This window comes from Gouania willdenowi, chromosome 19, assembly GCF_900634775.1.
Source record: "Gouania willdenowi chromosome 19, fGouWil2.1, whole genome shotgun sequence".
NCBI lineage: Eukaryota > Metazoa > Chordata > Actinopteri > Blenniiformes > Gobiesocidae > Gouania > Gouania willdenowi.
Genome location: NC_041062.1, coordinates 932,874 through 952,904, shown reverse-complemented (window position 1 = coordinate 952,904; position 20,031 = coordinate 932,874). Strand labels below are relative to the sequence as shown.

Below are 20,031 nucleotides of genomic sequence, written 5' to 3'. Positions count from 1 at the left end.
TTAGGACGTTTTATTGACGGGTTCCTTCCTGTAAAACTCTGAAGGAAATGACGTGGGATGGAGTGCTTTAGAATTCCATTGACATTTTGATTCTCCAGGCCCAGCGTATTTGTGTACATTTTTACACCAACAATTGTTTTCATTTTATTCTATTTAGATTTTTGTACAGTCAGGAAAAAGAGAAGACTGACCTTGACCTTGAGCAAAGGTCAAGGTCACACATTGAAAGAATGTTGTTCAATGGTACCAGTCTGAGAACTGATCTCAATTGTGGCCAAGTTACAGAGAAAAATTTTTTTTTGTTTTTTTGTCACGTCATGAACTTTGACCCCTACTGATCTTTTTACTGGTAGGTTGTACAGCTTTGGTCTAATTAGATCAAATAATCCACTTGAGATTAACTTTTTCATAAATGTAAGCATAAATCTTGTATGATAAATTTTCATAGAGATATGGAAAAATAAGGGTTGTCCCTATGAGATGACATACTTGTCATTAGTGCTGGCATTAATAGCCTTGGAGGAGTTACACAACAAAGGAGTTGCAGAAGAAAAATAATAAGAACTAATACAAAAACAATTTTCAATTGCCAAATATAATTAAGAAGCTTTTTTTTCTTATTTCTGGAGCAGAACTTACGTCTAGTTCTTTGAGAAAAACTTTCTCCATTGGATGGATTTATTTTAGTCTACTTACTTGTTACCAAATCCTCCTCCTCCAGGGTAGTTGGGTTCGCCCCGTACATGCCCTGCTGCATGTACGCCTGGTTGGCGTTGCCTTTGTTGGAGAACTGCTGTTGAGGACCAGGGAACTGAGGTGAGTTCATGCCTGGATTGTTCCCAGACATGCCTGATCCCATCGGGTTAACTCCAGGGTTCATGGGGTTGTTGTTGTTGGACATTTGATTTCCTAATACCTGCAGAGACAACGACACAAAATGAACGATGCGTTTAGACGACAGTTGAAATAGAATCAGAATACATGAATACATAGATTTATAAGCTTTAATTCACCTGTAAGTCGATCTAAATGCATTTAATATCAAAGCCACTAATTAAAAGCCAATTAGCAAATCAAAGTCATCACCTTGACACTGATAACAGACACTGTCCTTCACAGCTAATTATTTCAGATATTAAAAGCAGAAAAATCATAGTAATTAAAGATACACCATTAGCATATTTAATGATCTCTATACACTATGAAATGACCCCTGATGGGAATAACATTTAAAACACTAGAAAATAAGAGGATTCAGGTCCTTTTCTGACACTTTGGGTTCTTACTTGGCTTTGAGAAGTGTTGGTCACACCCCAAACGGTGGTCACCACAGACACTGAACCCGGAGGCTGATTGGTGTTCTGTTGCCAGGGAACTGAGTCATAGGGAAAAGAACCATCTCTGCAGGAAGTGGACAAAACATGGCATGTAGATTAATACGTATTGTTACAATAAATTGATAGAATGTGACATGTTACGCAGCAGGGATTGTAAAATGTTGTACATGCCTAAATATGATTTATTATTATTAAATATTAATATTATTATTATTTATTGATTACAGTACAAGCAGTGTGTCTAGCAGCTTGTGATTATGCATAAGGGACACTTAGCTTCATGCTAACAGAAAAAAAGGTTTTCCCTGAGTCTGCTTTGTTCACACAAACACACACACACACACACAACACACAAACAAACACACACACACGAGCCAAAATGCACAGCAGTGTTAGGACCGACCCGTGCGAGAGGCCGGGCTTCATGGAGCTCATGGGGGGCTGCATGGGCACTTTTCCTGGCGCTTCGTTCTGCCTGTTCTTCTGGTGACGAAGGAGGAGGAGGCGTCCTAGCTCCTCACACCACGACGACAGGAGGGCTGGAGGAGAAGAAGAAAGAGGATTTTAGTGCAACTCAACTCTCAAACTTCCATAAAACTCTGAAAAAAATAAGACAGAAAATGTAATCATACTTTAATGGTTTGTGGACTTGTAAAAAAAACATTTACTGTTTTTGTAATAAAAAAAGTTAATTTATAATAATAATAATAATAATGTATTGGATTTTATATAGTGCTTATCATAGACACTCAAAGTGTCTATATTTATCAGGGTCAAGAAGGGATAAGCAAACATTTAAAATGGTTAATTTTCAATTTTGTTTCTAAACAAAAAAACACCTTTTTTTTCATTATGGTGAAACCAGAAATTGCTCTTTTCAAAATAAGAGCACATACATGAGTATATACATACATTTTCTGTACAAAATCTCCTCACACGCCCACTTCAGTGCAATATATCTGCAGCAATTTCTGCAGATGACGAGCCTTATTTTGCCATTTCAAAAATGATTCAGAGTACGGTTCCAAAGACATTTTTAAACCATCAGGGAAAATATAGAGAAAATTCATATATTTTGGTGACAGAAAAACAGCAGCGTCTTCATATATGTGCTCTTATTTTGAAAAAGAACAACTTCCAGTCTCACAATAATGAAAACAGTGTTTTATTGTTTCTGTTCTCTGGTATTTCTGTTTTTGGGTTTTAGAAACAAAAATTGAAAATCAATGAATTTTTAGATGTTTCTTTTATCCCTTCTTGACCCTGATTAAGAAATATGTGTTGAATTTCAATGAGTTTTTTTTAATTTAAAAACAAAAAATCAAATAACCACTCATTTTAAGTTTTTTGATTTCCTTTTCTGAACAGAAAATTCAATGATTGAAACATACACTGACCCCCTAAGCAATAGTCGACATCAGGTTGCCGTGGCTACCTTTGGCCACTAGGATTCACTCTTGGTCTGCAGATGGACCTCAATCATTCCCGCTGTGTCTGCCTCTACCTACCATGTGATTAGGTAGTTTACCAAGTGCCTTTGATTGAATCATCTGCTTTTCATCTGCAGTGCATGTGTTTGCACCGCAGCGTTTCCCCCCTTTTCTCTCCCTCTCACATCCCTTTGCCTCCTGCTATCCATCTCTACTGTGTCAGGAGGAGGGAGGGAATGTGGATATATCAAAGAGCAGGGCAGCCACCTCCTTTTAGGATTCTAGGCTGAGCAGAGGAGGAGGAGGAAGATGAGTGAAACCAATACTTGGTGATTTCAGCTGCAGTTTGTGCAAAAAAGCCACGTCAACAGAGCAGAGTGAGTCAGTGAGACATGGAGCTAATGTCACCAACATGGCAACTATCTGATCCACCACACGTGCACACATGTACGAGTGAAGGAGGACGCAAACACAGACCCCCCCCCCCCCCCCCCCACCAAACGGCACCTCCGAGCCTTCCATTTGAACACTGAGCACACCAGCCTTGCTCTGTGTAAAGATGAGGCTGGAATACAAAAGACGTGTACAGATGGTGCCAGCAGTCTCCCTGCCTGTCCCCCCCCACCACCCCATTCCCTCACCTTCCCCTCCCTCTCCTCTGAAAGCAACACGGGGCTCGGGCTCACAGGCAGCTGCTTTTTCCTCCTCTACACCCACCAATGCGCCCTTTCTCCCCCCCCCCCCCCGTTCTCCCTCCTGTTCATGGTACAGCAGGTGCCAGGAGACAGACTGTGCTGTCCCTCCAGAGATGAACTGACGTTACTTCACCAGCACTTTAGATGACGGAGAGATATCCCCACCAAGGTGTGCATCGTCTAAAAACATCACACACACACACACACACACACACACGGATGCTACTTTTAATCTAATACTGCCGGATCAAAGTGTGGATAGTACGTTTACTGGGTTCACGTCTATGTCAAAATGTCCTGCAGTGTTTTAACGGCGACGCTCGCTATCCTCAGACCCCCCGTCTGATGGAGAGAGTTTTCAATTCAAGTGCCTGGCGACCAGCCAGAACGTTACAGCTCAATTACCAGTAGGTCCCATTATTCTCCTCCAGTAAGGGGTAACTCACACTCACACTCACACTCCCGTCTGTGTTGATAAACATGTTTCCACCATTTATCACTTCGCCGTGCCACCAGCATCCTAATGTCAACAGCTGCAGGAGGAAAAAACACCAGGACGAGGCTGAAAAACCACAAAACTCAAGTGATGGGAGAAGACGACGATAAGTGGGAATTATTATCATCAGCACATAGAATTATCAGAGGTGTAAAGAGTTCTGATACTCAAGTAGAAGTAAGTCATATATAAAATACTCAAGTACAGAGGTGAAAGTAACTGATTACAAATACTCACGTTACTGTAGTTGAGTTGTTTTTATGGGTACTTGTACTTTTTGAGTATATTTCTAAATCAAGTAATTCATTACATTTCTACACCAAACCGTTACTGAGTAAAATATATATATATTTTTGTTTTAAAACGACTAACGGACATTGTGAAACTACAAAATAAATGTATCTATACTTAGAGAATGATTGTCTTAATTTTATTTAAAAATAATTGTACATTTTAACAAACCCCAACATGAACCTAAGAAAGTGACTTTGATCAGAAATTGCACAAATAAGAACATATGGATTATATTCAATATGAGACCATGGAAATAATTTAAATTTAATTGTAATAAATAACTTTACTTCTTTTAAAACATACTTAAAGACAAGTAAAACTACTGACCCATAAAAACAACTCAATTACAGTAACGTGAGTATTTGTAATCAGTTACTTTCACCTCTGATATTTAGCACCTATAGCACCTAAACCTGTTTAAAGGAGGGACTCTTCAGGTTTCATAAAGCCCACATGTTGGCCCCTCCCACTACAGGACAGTGCAGATACCAAACACAAAAAATGACTGTTCCATCCTCTCTTCTTCTCCTGAAGCAGAGCCATCTGTTTCTCTACATGGATAAAGCCAAAAACGACGAATAATCATCCCAGTTGTAACACTTCCAGATTTCAAAGACCATTCTGGAGTGGATCAAACTGGAGTTGTGTGCTCCTGAGCATCTCTGTGCCATGTTGACACTGGTCTCCCTGGTGGGGAGGAGTCTGTGTCCTCCATTAGGAGACGAGGCTATCCTGTTAGCCTTGTAGATAGCCCCCAGGGGCTCAGCTAGCTGAGTCTGAGCCGTATTGATATTCTGGTGCTCAGCTGGCTGGCCTGATGGTCAAGAACGGTGAAGGGCGGGAAACGCATCTGCCGTGACCGGACAACGAGATGGGTGGTTCAGTGGTCAGGCATGGAGCTTCCAGCTCCGTGTGCTGTCAGGAAGTCCCCAGGGAGATGTGACAAATGACACGGGCAGCTTCCCTGACAGTTGTTCAATGCTCTTTCCAATGATGATGCTCCCCAACCCCACTTTTCTCCGCTCACACAGACAGGAGGCAGAGAGATGAACTGAGCTGATTACAGACCTTAATTGCATCTCTGCTTTGCTCTCCAGGAGGAAGAAGACCTTTAGGACGGAGATATGTTTTCAATACATTACTAAACACTTTTTCCTTTTTAAGGTCTCGTCTATTTAAGACATTAAAACACTGCAAAAATAATGAAATATTTACATCCTAGCACAGGGTTCCTCCAATTCAAGACTTTTTAATGCCATTTGAAACTTGATTTATGACCAATTTCACAAAAATACACAAAATGACAGTAAAATACACAAATATCAAAATCACTCCAAAAACATACAAGATGAATACTAAAATAGCCAGAAATCTATAAAACAACAACAAAAATACAATACATAAAAACTATTTAGAAAAATCTAAAAAAATAAATAAAAAACTAATGTTACCATTTATTTTGAAATGTGAGACTAATTACAATCATAAATTCACGCGTTAACATTTAAGACTTTTGAAACATTGATTTAAGACATTTTAATGACAATTAAGGCCATATTTTTTTACAACATTTACAGTTAGATTTAACAATTAGAATAGACAGGAGGTTTAAAAAGGTCTGTAGGATGAAAAAATGAGAAAATACGACTATTTCTTAAATCTTTCTGCATCATGATGGAGAAGCACGTGGAGTCTGTTTTCCTTTATGCTGACAAGGTTCTGCAAACGGTGCAGCAGGTAAAGCAGATGATCCTCGTCCACCCCCCCACCCCACCCTCTCTGCTCTGTATCCAATGAACACCTGCTCCCCAGTCAGACCCTGTTCTCCCACCTGGCATCGCCCCACACGGTTTGGTCACAAACGTCCACACAAACCTACAGAACACATCGTGCACATCGTCAGCGCTCCGAGTATTCCCACACTAACAGGAACAAAGAGCTCCTGTTTTTGCAGTAAAAGCTGAATGATGACCCCCAGTTGGCTTGTTTGAAGACTTTAAGCCAAGACGGCTGAAAGGAGAACAAAGACCATGTACAAACTAACAAGAACAGCTCTAGTAGGCTGCACTCTATTCACTTTCTGTTCCTCCCTCTCTTGTCCCTGCTCAGAAACGTCTGAATGGACACAAGCCTCCTGCAGGCCAAAGTCAATTAAATTAAGAGAGAGTTTAGGGAACCGTTGTATCCCTGGTTACTGAACGCGCATATGCAAAACCGTCAACGTGTAGTTTTTGTTGGGGAAGAATAACTCACTTATGGCATCGCGCATCAATTTCTAGAACTGTAAAAGTCTGGGATTTGGCTCCGGTTGGTAGAAAACTACCCACGTTGCCATGACAAGGCTCTGCTGAGACACGCTGCATAAACTGCAGACAGGATCATAAATCATCTTCTGATGTGCCAAACATGGACACACTCGTCACCGCCGCTGCTCGCCTGGCAGACATTCAACCTCTTTCTCTCTTCACACCGATGCCACAAATTATCTTAGCGAGGGAAGTTTGATAGAGAAGTGGAGAAAACGTGCTCATCACATGGACTTTTTGACTCATCATTTAAAGGAGAAGGTGTAACAGGTTATGGACCTGCCACACCATGACAGCCAAGAGTCGTATTAGCCCTTCATCCATGTCGGGATAATTATGTGGAAGCTCAGCGGCATAACGCCCCAAACACAATGTTTAGGGTTTACACTCCGTAAAGCCAAGTCTGTAATCTGTCTTTTTTAAGGCAAACATCAAGTTGAATGACTTACTTTGTGATATGTTAGCGACAGGAGGCTGTAGGAGTGGAAAGGACGTGAAAATACTGACACGCAGACGTGTAAAGAGTACTGATATACTGTATCTACTCAAGTACAAGTCAGTCAAACATAAAATAATCAAGTACAAGTAACAATTAGCTCAATGAAATAATACTCAAAGTAAAAGTTACTCGTTACTTTCACCCCCTCGTGTTTATAGTTGGTAATAAATCTTGGTACGGGTCCCTTACACACAGTAAACATGTAGAAACTTAAAAAGGAAGAAACACAATCTACCACAATTGGAACTTAATTTATTTTCCACAATAAAAGCATCTGTAGAAAATAAAAGGTTTGTCAAAATGTACAATTATTTTTTAAATAAAATAACACCAATGAATTCAATTCAAAATAAATAAAATTCCCAGGCTCTAAGTATAGATACATTTATGAACTCTACGTTTAATCTGATTGGTCGACTATGATTTGATTGTTGTCTGGACATTCCATTTTTTGTAGTTTCACAATGTCTGTTAATCATTTTAAAACAAAAAATATATAATTCACTTCTTTTAAAACATACTTAGGTACAAGTAAAATGACTGATTTAAGAACCCATAAAAGTATTTGTAATCTGTTACTTTCACCTCTGCTGACATGTCAACAACATGAAATAATCACCAGCAGATCTGAAGCAGTTCTTTTTTTTAAGTGTAAATGCAATATTTAACAGTGTGATAATAAAAAAAAAAAACAGACAAAAAACTCCAGCAGTGTAGAGTGAAATCATTAGCACTAACAGTTCTCAAACAACCAGACAACTGCCTTCTGTGCACACTTCATCTCAGTCTGCTCTTTTTTATTTCCTTTGCAGCGTTCACTCTAGGAAGTCCGTGATGTTGGAGTGTTGTCAATGAGTACTCAGGCCCATTGCCTCACGGGGAGCCAGACTTGCTGGCGAGGTTTTATGGTCCATTTCAGATGAGCCTCGGCTTAAATACAGCCTCCTGCTGGCCACATGACCGCAATGTCGTGCCATGTCCGCCGGGCGAAGACAAGCAACAATATGTCATCCTGTGGAGGTAAGTGGCCCGGGGATGAGTGGACACACCACATATTTAATATTTCTAACTATGTATTATCATTCATGGTTTCTTTTTAACATAAATAAATGTCTTTATACTCATTAATTCTATTAATAAAATATATTCATGTCAACTTGTTAGCTGCCATTTTCAGGACAAGGTCAAACAGTTTAATCTGAATCTAACAATAACACAACCATGTACGTAAGCAAAGAGACAAAACAGATATTATCACCAGACACTCAGATTAACACTCAAATATTAAACAACTTATATACATGTACCTAATATATCAAATAAATAATAAATAACCATTCAATAATCTTGTACACAAGTTATATTGCTTTAAAACAACAGTAAATGTCATTTTTAACTAACTACAATAACTGATCATTTGATTTCTATATGTAAAACATCTTCTAATTAAAATAATACTGTCAGATATAAAGCTTTGCTTTGACCTATATAATGTGTGTATGTCTTATCTCTGACAATCACAAATGTTTTATGTATCATAAACAAAAGAAACCTATGACTATGTCTCTCTGAGTGTAATTTCAGGTACTGAACATGAGATTATCTCTAAACTATGTATGTATGCTAGTTTTGATGGAGATATCTACCAATAAACAAGCAGAAATAATGATTTCATGGGCATTTTATCCCAATATATACACTACATATTCATATTTCACAGCAGGATTATACAGTATGTGTTCTAAACCAATGATAAATGTGTCAATCTCTGATTTTTTTGTGTGTGCACAGGAGTCCACCAATGCCTGAGCTAAACAGAGCCACTTTATTTAAAAAAAAAAAGAATAATATATAATCTTACAATCTCTATAAGTGACAAATCTCTTTATTTTAAACAGATCAAGCTTTTCAGTGAAATCATAAAGGTGGAACTCAATATGGTTTCATCCCCTGCAGATGGATTAATTTCTATTGCATTAAAGCTCAACCCTCAATCTGTTACTCTATGTCAGATACATTAAGCTGATTGAGGGCAAAAACATCTTTATGGACCTTAAATGAGGAAAAAAACATTCACCAGAAATCACATAAACCCTGTCATTTGCAATAATTATGTGTAATATAAAGAAAAATGTGCATTTATATTTGTCAGAGATGTTTAAAATTACAGTTTAACACTCAGTTGGACTGGAAAAGGACATTTTTATTTCATTTTTCTTAGGTAATTGTTTTAAAATGATGTTGGGTTAAAAAAAGTTCTTATTAACACAACTTTTTTTCAGTAAAGTATGAATAATAAAATCTATTTAAATGTTGGAAAAATGACATAGGATAGCTTTTAAAAAAAATAAAAAATGAAAAAGCAAAGAATGGGGAAGTCACTCTGAATTCAGATCAAACTGATGCCACCGTTCTGCAGCCCCAAATCATCCATCCCAGTGTGTGCTTTGCACCATACTTCTCAAACCAGATTATCAGATGGGCAGACCCTGCAATGAGCAGCTTACAGCAGCCAGACGGTTTCCCTAAGCAACAGGCTGCTATTAACAAAGGCCCAGCCTTTAAGCCTGTGTCCACAATGACACTAATTAGCCAGAGAGCAGATGTGCCCACAGTTGTGCCCACCTCAGGGTGCTGGGCAGGCACGGCGGTGTTGCGGTGGCCGTTTCACCTGTGACCTCCTCACAGTGGGCCTGGGGTCTCACAGTTACAGTAGAAGGAGACACGTGAGGAACCCTCAGGGCTCATTACAATCATCCATATGTGCAACAGCTCAGGGTTTGAATTAAAAAGGCTTCTCATGATGAACACGTGGACCAAACGGGAACAAACTCCACCACGTGTGAGATTATTTCCACGCGCACGGCATTAGAACATATAGCCTTCAGTATTTATGCATTTAATATCTTGTAAGTCAGGACTCTATAAATGCTTACATGCATTAATGCTGTTTACTGAGCACATTTAGTAGAATAGTAACTTATGAATCGTTATTTTATGCTTCAACCAAGTCATTCAAATATAGAAAAAACTAGCGATGCACCAAAATAAAAAATAAAAAATGAGGCCGAAAACCAAAATGGGTGTAAATATGTACTAAACTTTCACTAAAATTATAACATTGCTATTGTATAAAATAATATGAATGCTTCAAAGAATAAATCAATTCAAAATATGAAAATATTTATCGAGCACTGACATTCCAACAATAAAATGTTGATCACATTTAAAATAATAATAATAATAATAATAATAATAATAATAATAATAATAATAAACAAAACAATGAAACTTTTTTATTATGTTTTCAGTTTATATTAAATATAAAACTTTTAAAATAATGATCAAAGAGCTCATCAAAGTCACCAACATCATTGTAAAACAGTGGACGGTGGGTTTTTGTCGGGTTCATAAACTGGTTCGGTTTGAGGACAGATGGAAGACCGTAAGTAGAAATTAAAAATCTTTACCGTCTATGATAATGTTTCAAACTCAATTCTGACTCGATTCTTTAAAAGGAGCAGAAAAATCTCTTAAAGTAAGATCCATAATCACAGATTTCTGCATAGATGCCATGCTTGGCTACCAATTCAACTTTATATATATATAGCGCATATTACAACAAAGTCATCTCAATGCGCTTAACAAAATATAAAGTTCATAGTAAACAAAGAAACACTGTGTTCAAATCTGAGATTGACAAAAAAACCACAACAAACACACGATTGTTCTGCACCATCTGTGTCTATTCACATTAATGTTTGAAAGCACAAATAAACTATGCACTGAGGTCTGTTTTTACTCTTAGACTTCAGGTAATTACAAAACAAAAGCCCCCCCCCCATGTACCGTACCATTTAGCTGTAAATCCACCCACCATTACACCTGCTATTCAATTAAAAAACATATTAAAGTTAAAAGTTATCAGAAATCCCATCACTCACATAAAACGTGCACCTGTTTTCAAAAGAGCAGAGCTTAAAGTATTGTTTAAAGCTTGATTTGAGGCTTTTAATCTAACCTTGAGTGAATCAACTGGTAATTATTTACAATCATTGTACAATTGTTCAAAAGAGTGAAATCCTGTTGTGAATTTACTGCTTGATCACATTTAACACAAAGTGTAAACAAGCTCTGTTCTATAATTACCGTACCAATAGTTGCTGTTCTTTCATTACAGTAATGAGAAAAGTGGCGAAAAGCTTACAAACTGCTTCAGTAACTGGCATGTAGCAGCAGCTGCTATTTTTACTGACTTCAGTGGAAAACCCACAAAGAAGAAAGTGTCATTTGTGCAAAGAGAAGAGATTGTTACATTGACGAGACAATTCTGCTTCTCTTTAGATAGCTTAGATGACTTTTGATCCTTAAAGCTGCAGGAGGTATCAGATAAAAACATAATGCAGACCTCATAGATCAATACATACAAGATCATTTGCTCAAAAAAAATGTAAAAGGTTGAAATTGATGCTCAAAAGCTTGATATTGTGGAATTTTCATTGACTGAAAGTTGCGGCAAAACAATGGTGGATTTTTTATTTTGAGGTTTACACAAAAATATCTGAATCTGGCTGAAATTGAAAGACGTGATATTACGGGGAATATCAGGAACAAACTGGAACAAAAATCACTGTCCTTGAATGACAAACAAACACAAGAAATCACAATGAAAATGAAGAACAAAACACTTCTATGCATCATCTACAGCAGTGTTTCTCAAATGGGGGTACGTGTACCCCCAAGGGTACGTAATGGTATTACAGGGGGTTCTTGAAAGAAAGATATTGGAAAATAAACAAATGAATATGGGGTTTCATGTTTATTTTTAGTTAAAATTGATAGTCATAATAATGATGATGAAAATTATTTTATTAGAACATGAAGTTAAAATGCAGACGAGGAGGGAGATGACCAGAAATTATAAAAACTATAGAAATAAATCTATTAAGGAGGCACTCAATACTGTTTCATTCCACTCATTTAAAGTGTGTGTTACTGCTACCCCTCAGGGAAAATAGAATTTCACTACAGTGATTAATAAAGTATACATTATTAATTATATAATTATGCTTTATAGTTGTTTTTTTTCATAGTATTCTAAGCAAAATGTTGTAGTTAGAGAAAGGGGATAAATGAGCCAAATAAGTTTGAGAAACACTGGTCTACGGGACTCCAAATCCCACAATGCAATGCACAAAACGTTCAAAAAAATCTTTTGAGCGACAATTTTAACCATTTCCTCTTTTTTTAGCGAATAATCTGATCTCTGATTAATTCAATGTCTTTATCTGGCAATAAATCAATCATCGTCTCCAGCAGCTTTAAATCAAAAGGTATCAAACATTCCTGTAACCCCTGGAGAAGTTCAACACCCCAATGGCCAATCAGATCGTCACTTGCTGATTCACCAAAAGTTAATATTTTAAAAACCTTTAACAGCATTTGTTCTGTATAGAATGTTTTACACCTGTGATATTTTGGCAAGAAATGACTTTAAAGTGGATGAACTCCTGTGAATGTGGTGAATTCCTTAATGTTGGGACCTCAGTGTTAGTGTGTGACGCCGCATGCACTGAGTGGGTGTGATAGACTGCCAGGAAAACGCTGCCTCAAGTAGGTCACAGCGACTCTGAGAGATAATCAAGGCCATTTTGACCCCTTCTGTGTGAGCTGTAAGTGGGTCAAATGCAGCAGTCAGCTGTTGCAACTCTATCACGGTGGTGGTGGGGGGGGGGGGCTGCGAGCCACTCATTGTACTGTCAAACCCCATTCCATTAGTTTAGGACTCCACGGGGTGTCTGCCTGCCTGCCTGCACCCACCGACGCACGAATCAAGCCCTGGGGGGTGAAATCATGTGACGCTGCAGATCCAGCTTCATTCCTGTCACTGAACAACACCTCCTGCAAACACAAGCCCCCCCCCCCCCCCCCCCCTTATCTGTTGTCTCATCCTTTTGACAGCTCGCAGCTTTGCACAGTTATGTTCCACTCACTGTCATGTCGAAAATGCCACCCGCATCTCAACCAGACCTACATCCCTGCTTAGTCCTCACATTCTAACACACAGACACACAATCGAGGGGGTGGGAGGGGGCTCACATCTGCAACATCAGAACAAAGGCAATACAGGGCAGCCTTAATCTCAGCATTTCCAACACTGCAGCAATTTTAAAGCTCTTTCTCCGTCTCTCTCTCTCTCTCTCTCCATCCCTCCCACCTTTCTCTCATCTCTGTAACATCCCCCCCCCCCCCCCCCCCCCCTCCTGCCTCGGTGTCTCTCGGGGCAGCAGCTTCTCTGTTTTCCTCTCCTCTCTCCCTCTCTCTGCGTGTCCACTGACTGACTGCACAATACACATCAATTATTCATGGATGCTCTCTCTGTTTCGCAGGCAAAACCAATCACAGATGGAGTCATTGCTAATGGGCTCCTGCTGTACTTGCCACCGGCTTATTTGCACTCAAGCAACAAATACCCCAGAGACGATGAAGAGGAAAAACGGGGATAAGCTGTTAAAAAAAACAAAAAAAAAAGGAAACCTTCACACAGCACGGAGAGGAGCCAACGAGAAGAAGGGGACGCGAGATCAGAGAGCACACACACAGGATGAATATAAGTCACCCCCAAATAGTGAGCCGGCTTCTGCTGCAGGAAAGGGTTAAAACAGAGAGAGAGAGGGAGAGAGGGAGGGAGGAGAGAGAGGGGGAGACAGAGAGAGAGAGAGGATGGGGGGAGGACAGGCAGCGAGAGGGGGAGAGAGAGGGAGAGAGAGAGGGAGAACCAAATGCTTATCTCCTCACCTCGGATGTATGCAGCTGTTATTGATGTATCTTCTTTTTCTGTCTAGTGATCCATTGCTTGCTCTCCCAATACACACATCACACAGAAGCAGCCACAGCCACTTCGCCAGAAGGGAGGGAAGGAGGGAGGGAGGGAGGGAGGGAGGGGAGGGAAAAAAATGCAGGCAGCTCACATTTCAAACTTGCAAAGGGGGGTGGTGCCTAATGTGCGAGACAGTCTGTATCTTGGCCTGGGTCCATAGAAACGAGTAAAAAACGCCTCAATCAATTCATCGAATGCAACACTTTCTCCAAAGTCACAGCCCTGTGATGTCACAGATTCAGGTGGGTGCGTAAACGCTGCCATTTTAGCCCCCCAGCACTGTGCTTAGATACAGTTGACTTCATCCATCAAACTACTCATTGTAATTAAGGGGTACAAAGGAGGAGGAGGAGGAAGAGGAGGGCGGAGGCACAGAGTTTGGTATCAAAGAGGGAGGGGCCAATTAGAGCACATGAGCCTGGGTAAGCATTTAAATAAATAAGTACCAACCAGGGTTGGGGTCAATTATAATTGTAATCACGTAAGTGATAGTTAATTACAATAACGGTGTAATTAGAATTGTAATTGTAATTCAAAAATTCTGTTGCTGTTGTAATTGTAGGTAAATTTGTAATTGAGTTCAGATAATTAACTTTGTAATTGTAATTGCCATGAAAATTCTATAAAAACTGTCAATTATAATTTAACACAAAACTGTGGAACCATGTTACAGTTTTACACATATGTTGTTAATAATTATTGAAATATGTTTCATATAAAGCTTTTTACCTTTTTTAAAAAAAGAAAATTTAAATCAAGAGACACAAAAAGGTCTCAAATGTCCACACCAAAAACATTAAAACCTATTATTTCATTGATTATGAAGCCTAACAAGGTAATCAATAGATATTAAATAAATTAGATGATAGATATTAGTTTTTAGTGTATTTTACAGTTGATTTAGGACCTGTTAGCATTAGGGATGCTAACAAAAAGCTAACACAAGAGGAAGGTTAACTTTTATTAGGTTATTAATTTCAGGCTCAGTAATTGTAATTTAACTTTAGTAATTGAGAATTTAATTGTAATTGACTTTCTGAGGATGAAAAAATAACTGTAATTGAAAAAAATGCTGGTCACTGTAATCGTAATTTAATTGTAATTGAACATGGATAACTGAAAATGTAATTGTAAATGAAACATGTAATTGAGCCCAACCTTGGTACCAACCTATAAAACATGTAAACTGTGGATAGACACGACATCCTGGGGGTAAAGTGCTGACCGTGACTGTCGTCCCCCAACAATAGAACCCACACTGTAGCGTAAATCAGCTTCAGACATATGGAGGAACCGGGGGATGCTACTGATCACCTCCTGCTGCCACACACACACTAAACCGTGACAGCTACAAGTACAACAGCTCGTACCTGTGGGCTCTCCTGGTATTTACCAGCGGCTAAAAGCACCGTGGGTGACTTACAGCCCCTGCAACCCAGCTGTGAGTGAACACATCAATCATGAGTTCACATGGAGGGACCATAAAGAGCAGAAAGACAAGGTTGGTCAAAGAGAGTGAAATTGTCGACTCATGCTCTCAGTTTGGGTTTTTCCCACTTAAACTTAACTTTAGATGCACTGACAAACTTGACCACAGGACATCTTTGCTTTTATGTTTAATGCAACTTGAGTTGTGAGGTCAGTTGTTGCTTCAAGACAATTTCCAAAACACACAAACCTGTATGTTAAGTTGAGGTTTTGTTTATTCAGACGAAGGTTTTCAGGAAATGTTTTATCTCCTGACATGTTTCGACTGTCAACTTCCAGTTACCGTCTGAATTAAAGAAACCTCAACTTAACACACTGTTCAAAAAGAAAACAAAATCAATCTCACTAGAACTATTACATGGAAGTCAAGTGAAACTTCAAAGGAAGCATCAAAAGTGATCAGCAGAACTCCTCTGAGGAAGACTGGCAGTTAACAGTCGAAACCTGTCAGGAGATAAACATTTTCCTGAAAAACCTTGACTGAATTAACGAAACCTCAACTTAACACACTGTTCAAAAAGAAAACAAAATCAATCTCGTTGGAACTATACAAACATATAAGTTCTACAAACACCTGCTGTAACCCATAATATAAATACACTTTAAAATCTGAGATTTACAATAACTTTCCTTATACATATAACTTGCAGCACTACATTAGATTATTCCCTTTAATAGTGATCAAACAAACAATGCCAAACTACATTCACATCAATATTTTCTCCTTCCATGTTGACACTTTCTATTACGTCTTCTGTTCACACATATACAAAACATTCTTAAAATGTGTAAAACATGTGTAGACAACCCAGGCTGACAGCAGCGAGTGCTGAAGCCCAACTAATTATGTGCTGAATAGCTGCTTTACCAGACGTTTGTTACACGAGAAAGAGCGCGGCTTTAGGAGCTGAAAACCTCAGCTGGTCCTCCCTCTTCTGAATCAGTGCCTCCTTTCACTCTTTCGTGCTGAGGAATTCCAAGAGCTTGCCAGAGCGCAAACGATTGGGAATGCGCCGCTCGGGCTCTTCTCGCAGGAAAACCTGTGATTGAACGACTTCAAATGAGAATGAACCACTGCTGTTGTAACACTGGGCTTGTAAAGCAGAGAGGGGAGGCCCTGATGAGTTTATCAGCACTGAGCGAGTGATCTTCCAGCTTTGAAGATGCCACAGCTCTTGGTGTACGGCTTTGCCCTGCGGTAAGACAGTCCAAGTAATCACAGATTAATAGAGCGGGCTAATCCCATTCACAAAGAGGTCAGTACTGGCAGACAGACGCCCTTCCCCCACTTTGCTCCAGCATTGTGGGCCACTTGCAAAGTGGCCAAAGGACTGCAGCCACCCGGCCGACCCCCCCGAGAGCACACCGCCTAAAGAGATCAGTAGCCTAGCTCATTAAACCACACTGTGTTGAGTCTTTGGCTAGAGAGGCATTTATTATTTAACTTTAAACACTACCCAATCTGCTTACTTTGCACTAAAACCCTGTCTTTATTTGAACTGATACAATCGATACGAGGAGACAATCAACTTTTGCTTTCAATGGGACCATTTGGATCTGAAGGTCTTTGGCCTTTTTTGCTCTTCTAAGCGTTTTCTTAACAGAAAAAAGCAGAAAATAATGGTTTAAATTGTTGGCGGCAGTTTGTGATTAATCGATTTGTCAAAGCTACAACCCATTCCAGCCGTAAGCTGACTGTGAACATTGATTTCCCACTGCTGAAATCAGCTCAGTCGTCCTCTCGCTTCAGTTTCTAACAACGTTCAGGAGGGAATTTAGATGACATAACAGAAATGTAATAGCATGACAACGCTGCATGTCAGAGCCAAGACAAGTTAAAATAGTACGACAAATCTCATTTAATGATTAGCACCCGTCCACTGACCGATGCCATGCTTGTAACTGCTAACAGTATATATATAAAATAATAGTACACGTTAGCAGAATTTTTAGCAGGCTTTTTGCTTATTTAACAGAAGTCATCAGAGCTTTTACTGAGTGGAGCGTCTGACCTGCTGTGGCCATGCTGTGACTCTGTTCCTCCCCCGTCACTAAGCACTGGCTCTGCTGGGTGTCGGGGAACAGATCCTGTATCCCGGGGCCATGTGGGGGGGGGTCACTTAAGAGGCACCGCTGTTTGCTTTCCAAAAAAGAACGTCCTCTAACTAGTTTATTCAAGAAAATGCTTCAGTTGTGGTTGTTATTAAACTCCCTCCATAAGACTTTACATCTACAGTGCTACAATGCTACGCAAACACACAATTTTACTGTAAACAAAAGCATTCAGAGATCGCAAACCACCACCAAGCACCAAATATCATCTTTGTCAGATATCAGCTGTAACTGGGTTATTGATCCTGATCATGGGAACATGATTATTCATACTTTAAAGGCTTGGAAGAAATGATATCTCTATTAATAACCAAACAGTAGGTCACAAAGTTTGTGCATTAATTAAAAAAAATAAAAAATACAAATAAAATGTACAATTGTGACCTGATCCAGTAATTAAGAAACAATATAATCAGATATGAATTTTTGAAATTTCACAAATGATGATAGGATTTTTTTTGATTTTAGAAACTGATCCAGAATCAGTATATTGATCCAGATCCCCTCCAAAATGTTTAAATGGTTTAAAGTCTGTCTTTGGTATAAATGTAGTACTTTTACTCGTACTTTTAACGTAATCCTACTAAATAACAAACAGACAAATATACACTCATTGGCAAATGTAATGATTAAAACAACAAATTGATTGTAGTTAAATCTAAACATTTGCCAATGTGCTGCACAGGCAGAAAATAACAGATTTGGATCAACATTTTTCTGCAAATAAAACCATTAAATCATCAGAAAAATATCCAAGCAAAGACGTAACAATTTGTGTCCCTGCCTTTAAATTAGCGTAGCGTACTAAATCCATTACAACTGAAAAGCAAACGCAGGTGGAAACCACAAATCACCGACTGTAAAAGAGCACAACATATTTCTGTTATCTCCCACGCCGCTGACAGCCAATTCATCTTCATTCTCATCGTGCGGCAGCATGCTTTTTTTATCAGCGTGAGAAGAAGATTTAACAGTTTATGCTTTTCCTGCTGATCCATCACAAGCACTGGGGCCATGGAACAGGAAGTAACCATCACTGGTGCACAGCTTGTTGCTTAGAGTTGGTAGAAAAAGCATCTTTTATTTCTAGCTATTTAGTCTGAAACTTGAGATAATAATAAAAAACAAGGTGCTTTTTGTAATTTAGTGAGCAATTGTAAGGAACATATATTTAAATTCTTATGAATGCTTGTTTTTTTAGACATCTGAAATGGATATCATGAACATTGTGGAGTTCTGATTTCAAATTAATAACCTGCTGTGCTTCCGGAATCTTCAGGCAGGACGTACCCCAGGGTGTCAAACTCCTTTTAGTTCAGGGGCCAAATATGGACCAGTTTGATCTCAAGTGGGCTGCAGAGTTTAGGTGTGGAGGAAAAAATGAACAATTTTAACATCATTGAGCCCTAGTTTTCAATATCAGTTCAATTCACTTGATTTTGTCACAAATTTTTGTGCAATTTAGAGGAATTTTGTGCCATTGTTTGTAAGAAAATGCAAGATATGAGGAAAAAAAGAGTTTAAAAATGATTGCAATCATGTGATATGAACAACGGGAAAATGAAAGGCCCTAAAAATGTTGCAAAGTTTCATAAAATTGGCAAATTTGAGATGATATTTGAATTATTTGGTAATTTAATTTTCTTTCTTTCAGCGGGCTGAATTGGATGCTCTACAGGGCCGGATTTGGCCCCCAGGCCTTGAGTTTGACACATGTGATGGAGGCGGTTTAAATGTTGAAGTTGATGGCCTTACCTGCTGATTTTGGAGTGAACTTGTCTCTGTTAGCGGCGCACACAGCGAGGAGCCGGTAGCCCAGGTCCAAGTCATAGCCTTGCTGCGCAGCTACGCGGCTAACCACCTGAATAACAAACGTACATGTAAGTTATACATAAAATACTTAAATACAAGTAAAAAGTAGCTCAAATAAAAGTTACCAGTTACTTTCATCCCCCTCGTTTATAGTTGGTAATAAATCTTGGTACGGGTCCCTTACACACAGTAAACATCTTATGTAGAAACTTAAAATGGAAGAAACACAATCTACCACAGTTGGAACTTAATTTATTTTCCACAAAAGCATCTGTATAAAATAAAAGGTTTGACAAAATGTGAAATTATTTTCAAAATAAAATAATAATAGAACAATTCTCAGGCTCTAAATATAGATTAATTTATGAACTGAGAAAATAACCCCCATTCAATGACATTACGTTTATACTAACTAATTACTTTTTATGCCGTTACAAACGCCGTTATCGTTACTGAACCTTCTTACTCAGCTGTTGTGAGGAGGCGGGTTAAAAACAAGGTGAGCGATTTTGATTGGCTAAGGCGACGTGCCGACACACACACACACACACACACACACACACACTACAGATGTGATGAATCAGCAGAGATGGTGAGCGTGGAACAATTTGATGAAAAGTTGTCATTTTTAAGGTGACGATACAAACACTACTTTATATTAATTATGGTCAAAGACAAGAAC

At 38.9% G+C, this 20,031-nt stretch overlaps 1 protein-coding gene across 1 annotated transcript in view; it reads right to left on the bottom strand.

The window, feature by feature from the left end:
- Positions 1–20,031, bottom strand: part of LOC114481094 (zinc finger MIZ domain-containing protein 1-like) — a 132,524-nt gene that overhangs the window by 13,295 nt on the left and 99,198 nt on the right. The window contains 5 exon segments of the mRNA XM_028475477.1: positions 697–737; positions 740–916; positions 1,287–1,401; positions 1,741–1,876; positions 19,293–19,398. Coding sequence (XP_028331278.1) covers positions 697–737; positions 740–916; positions 1,287–1,401; positions 1,741–1,876; positions 19,293–19,398 — 575 coding nt within the window.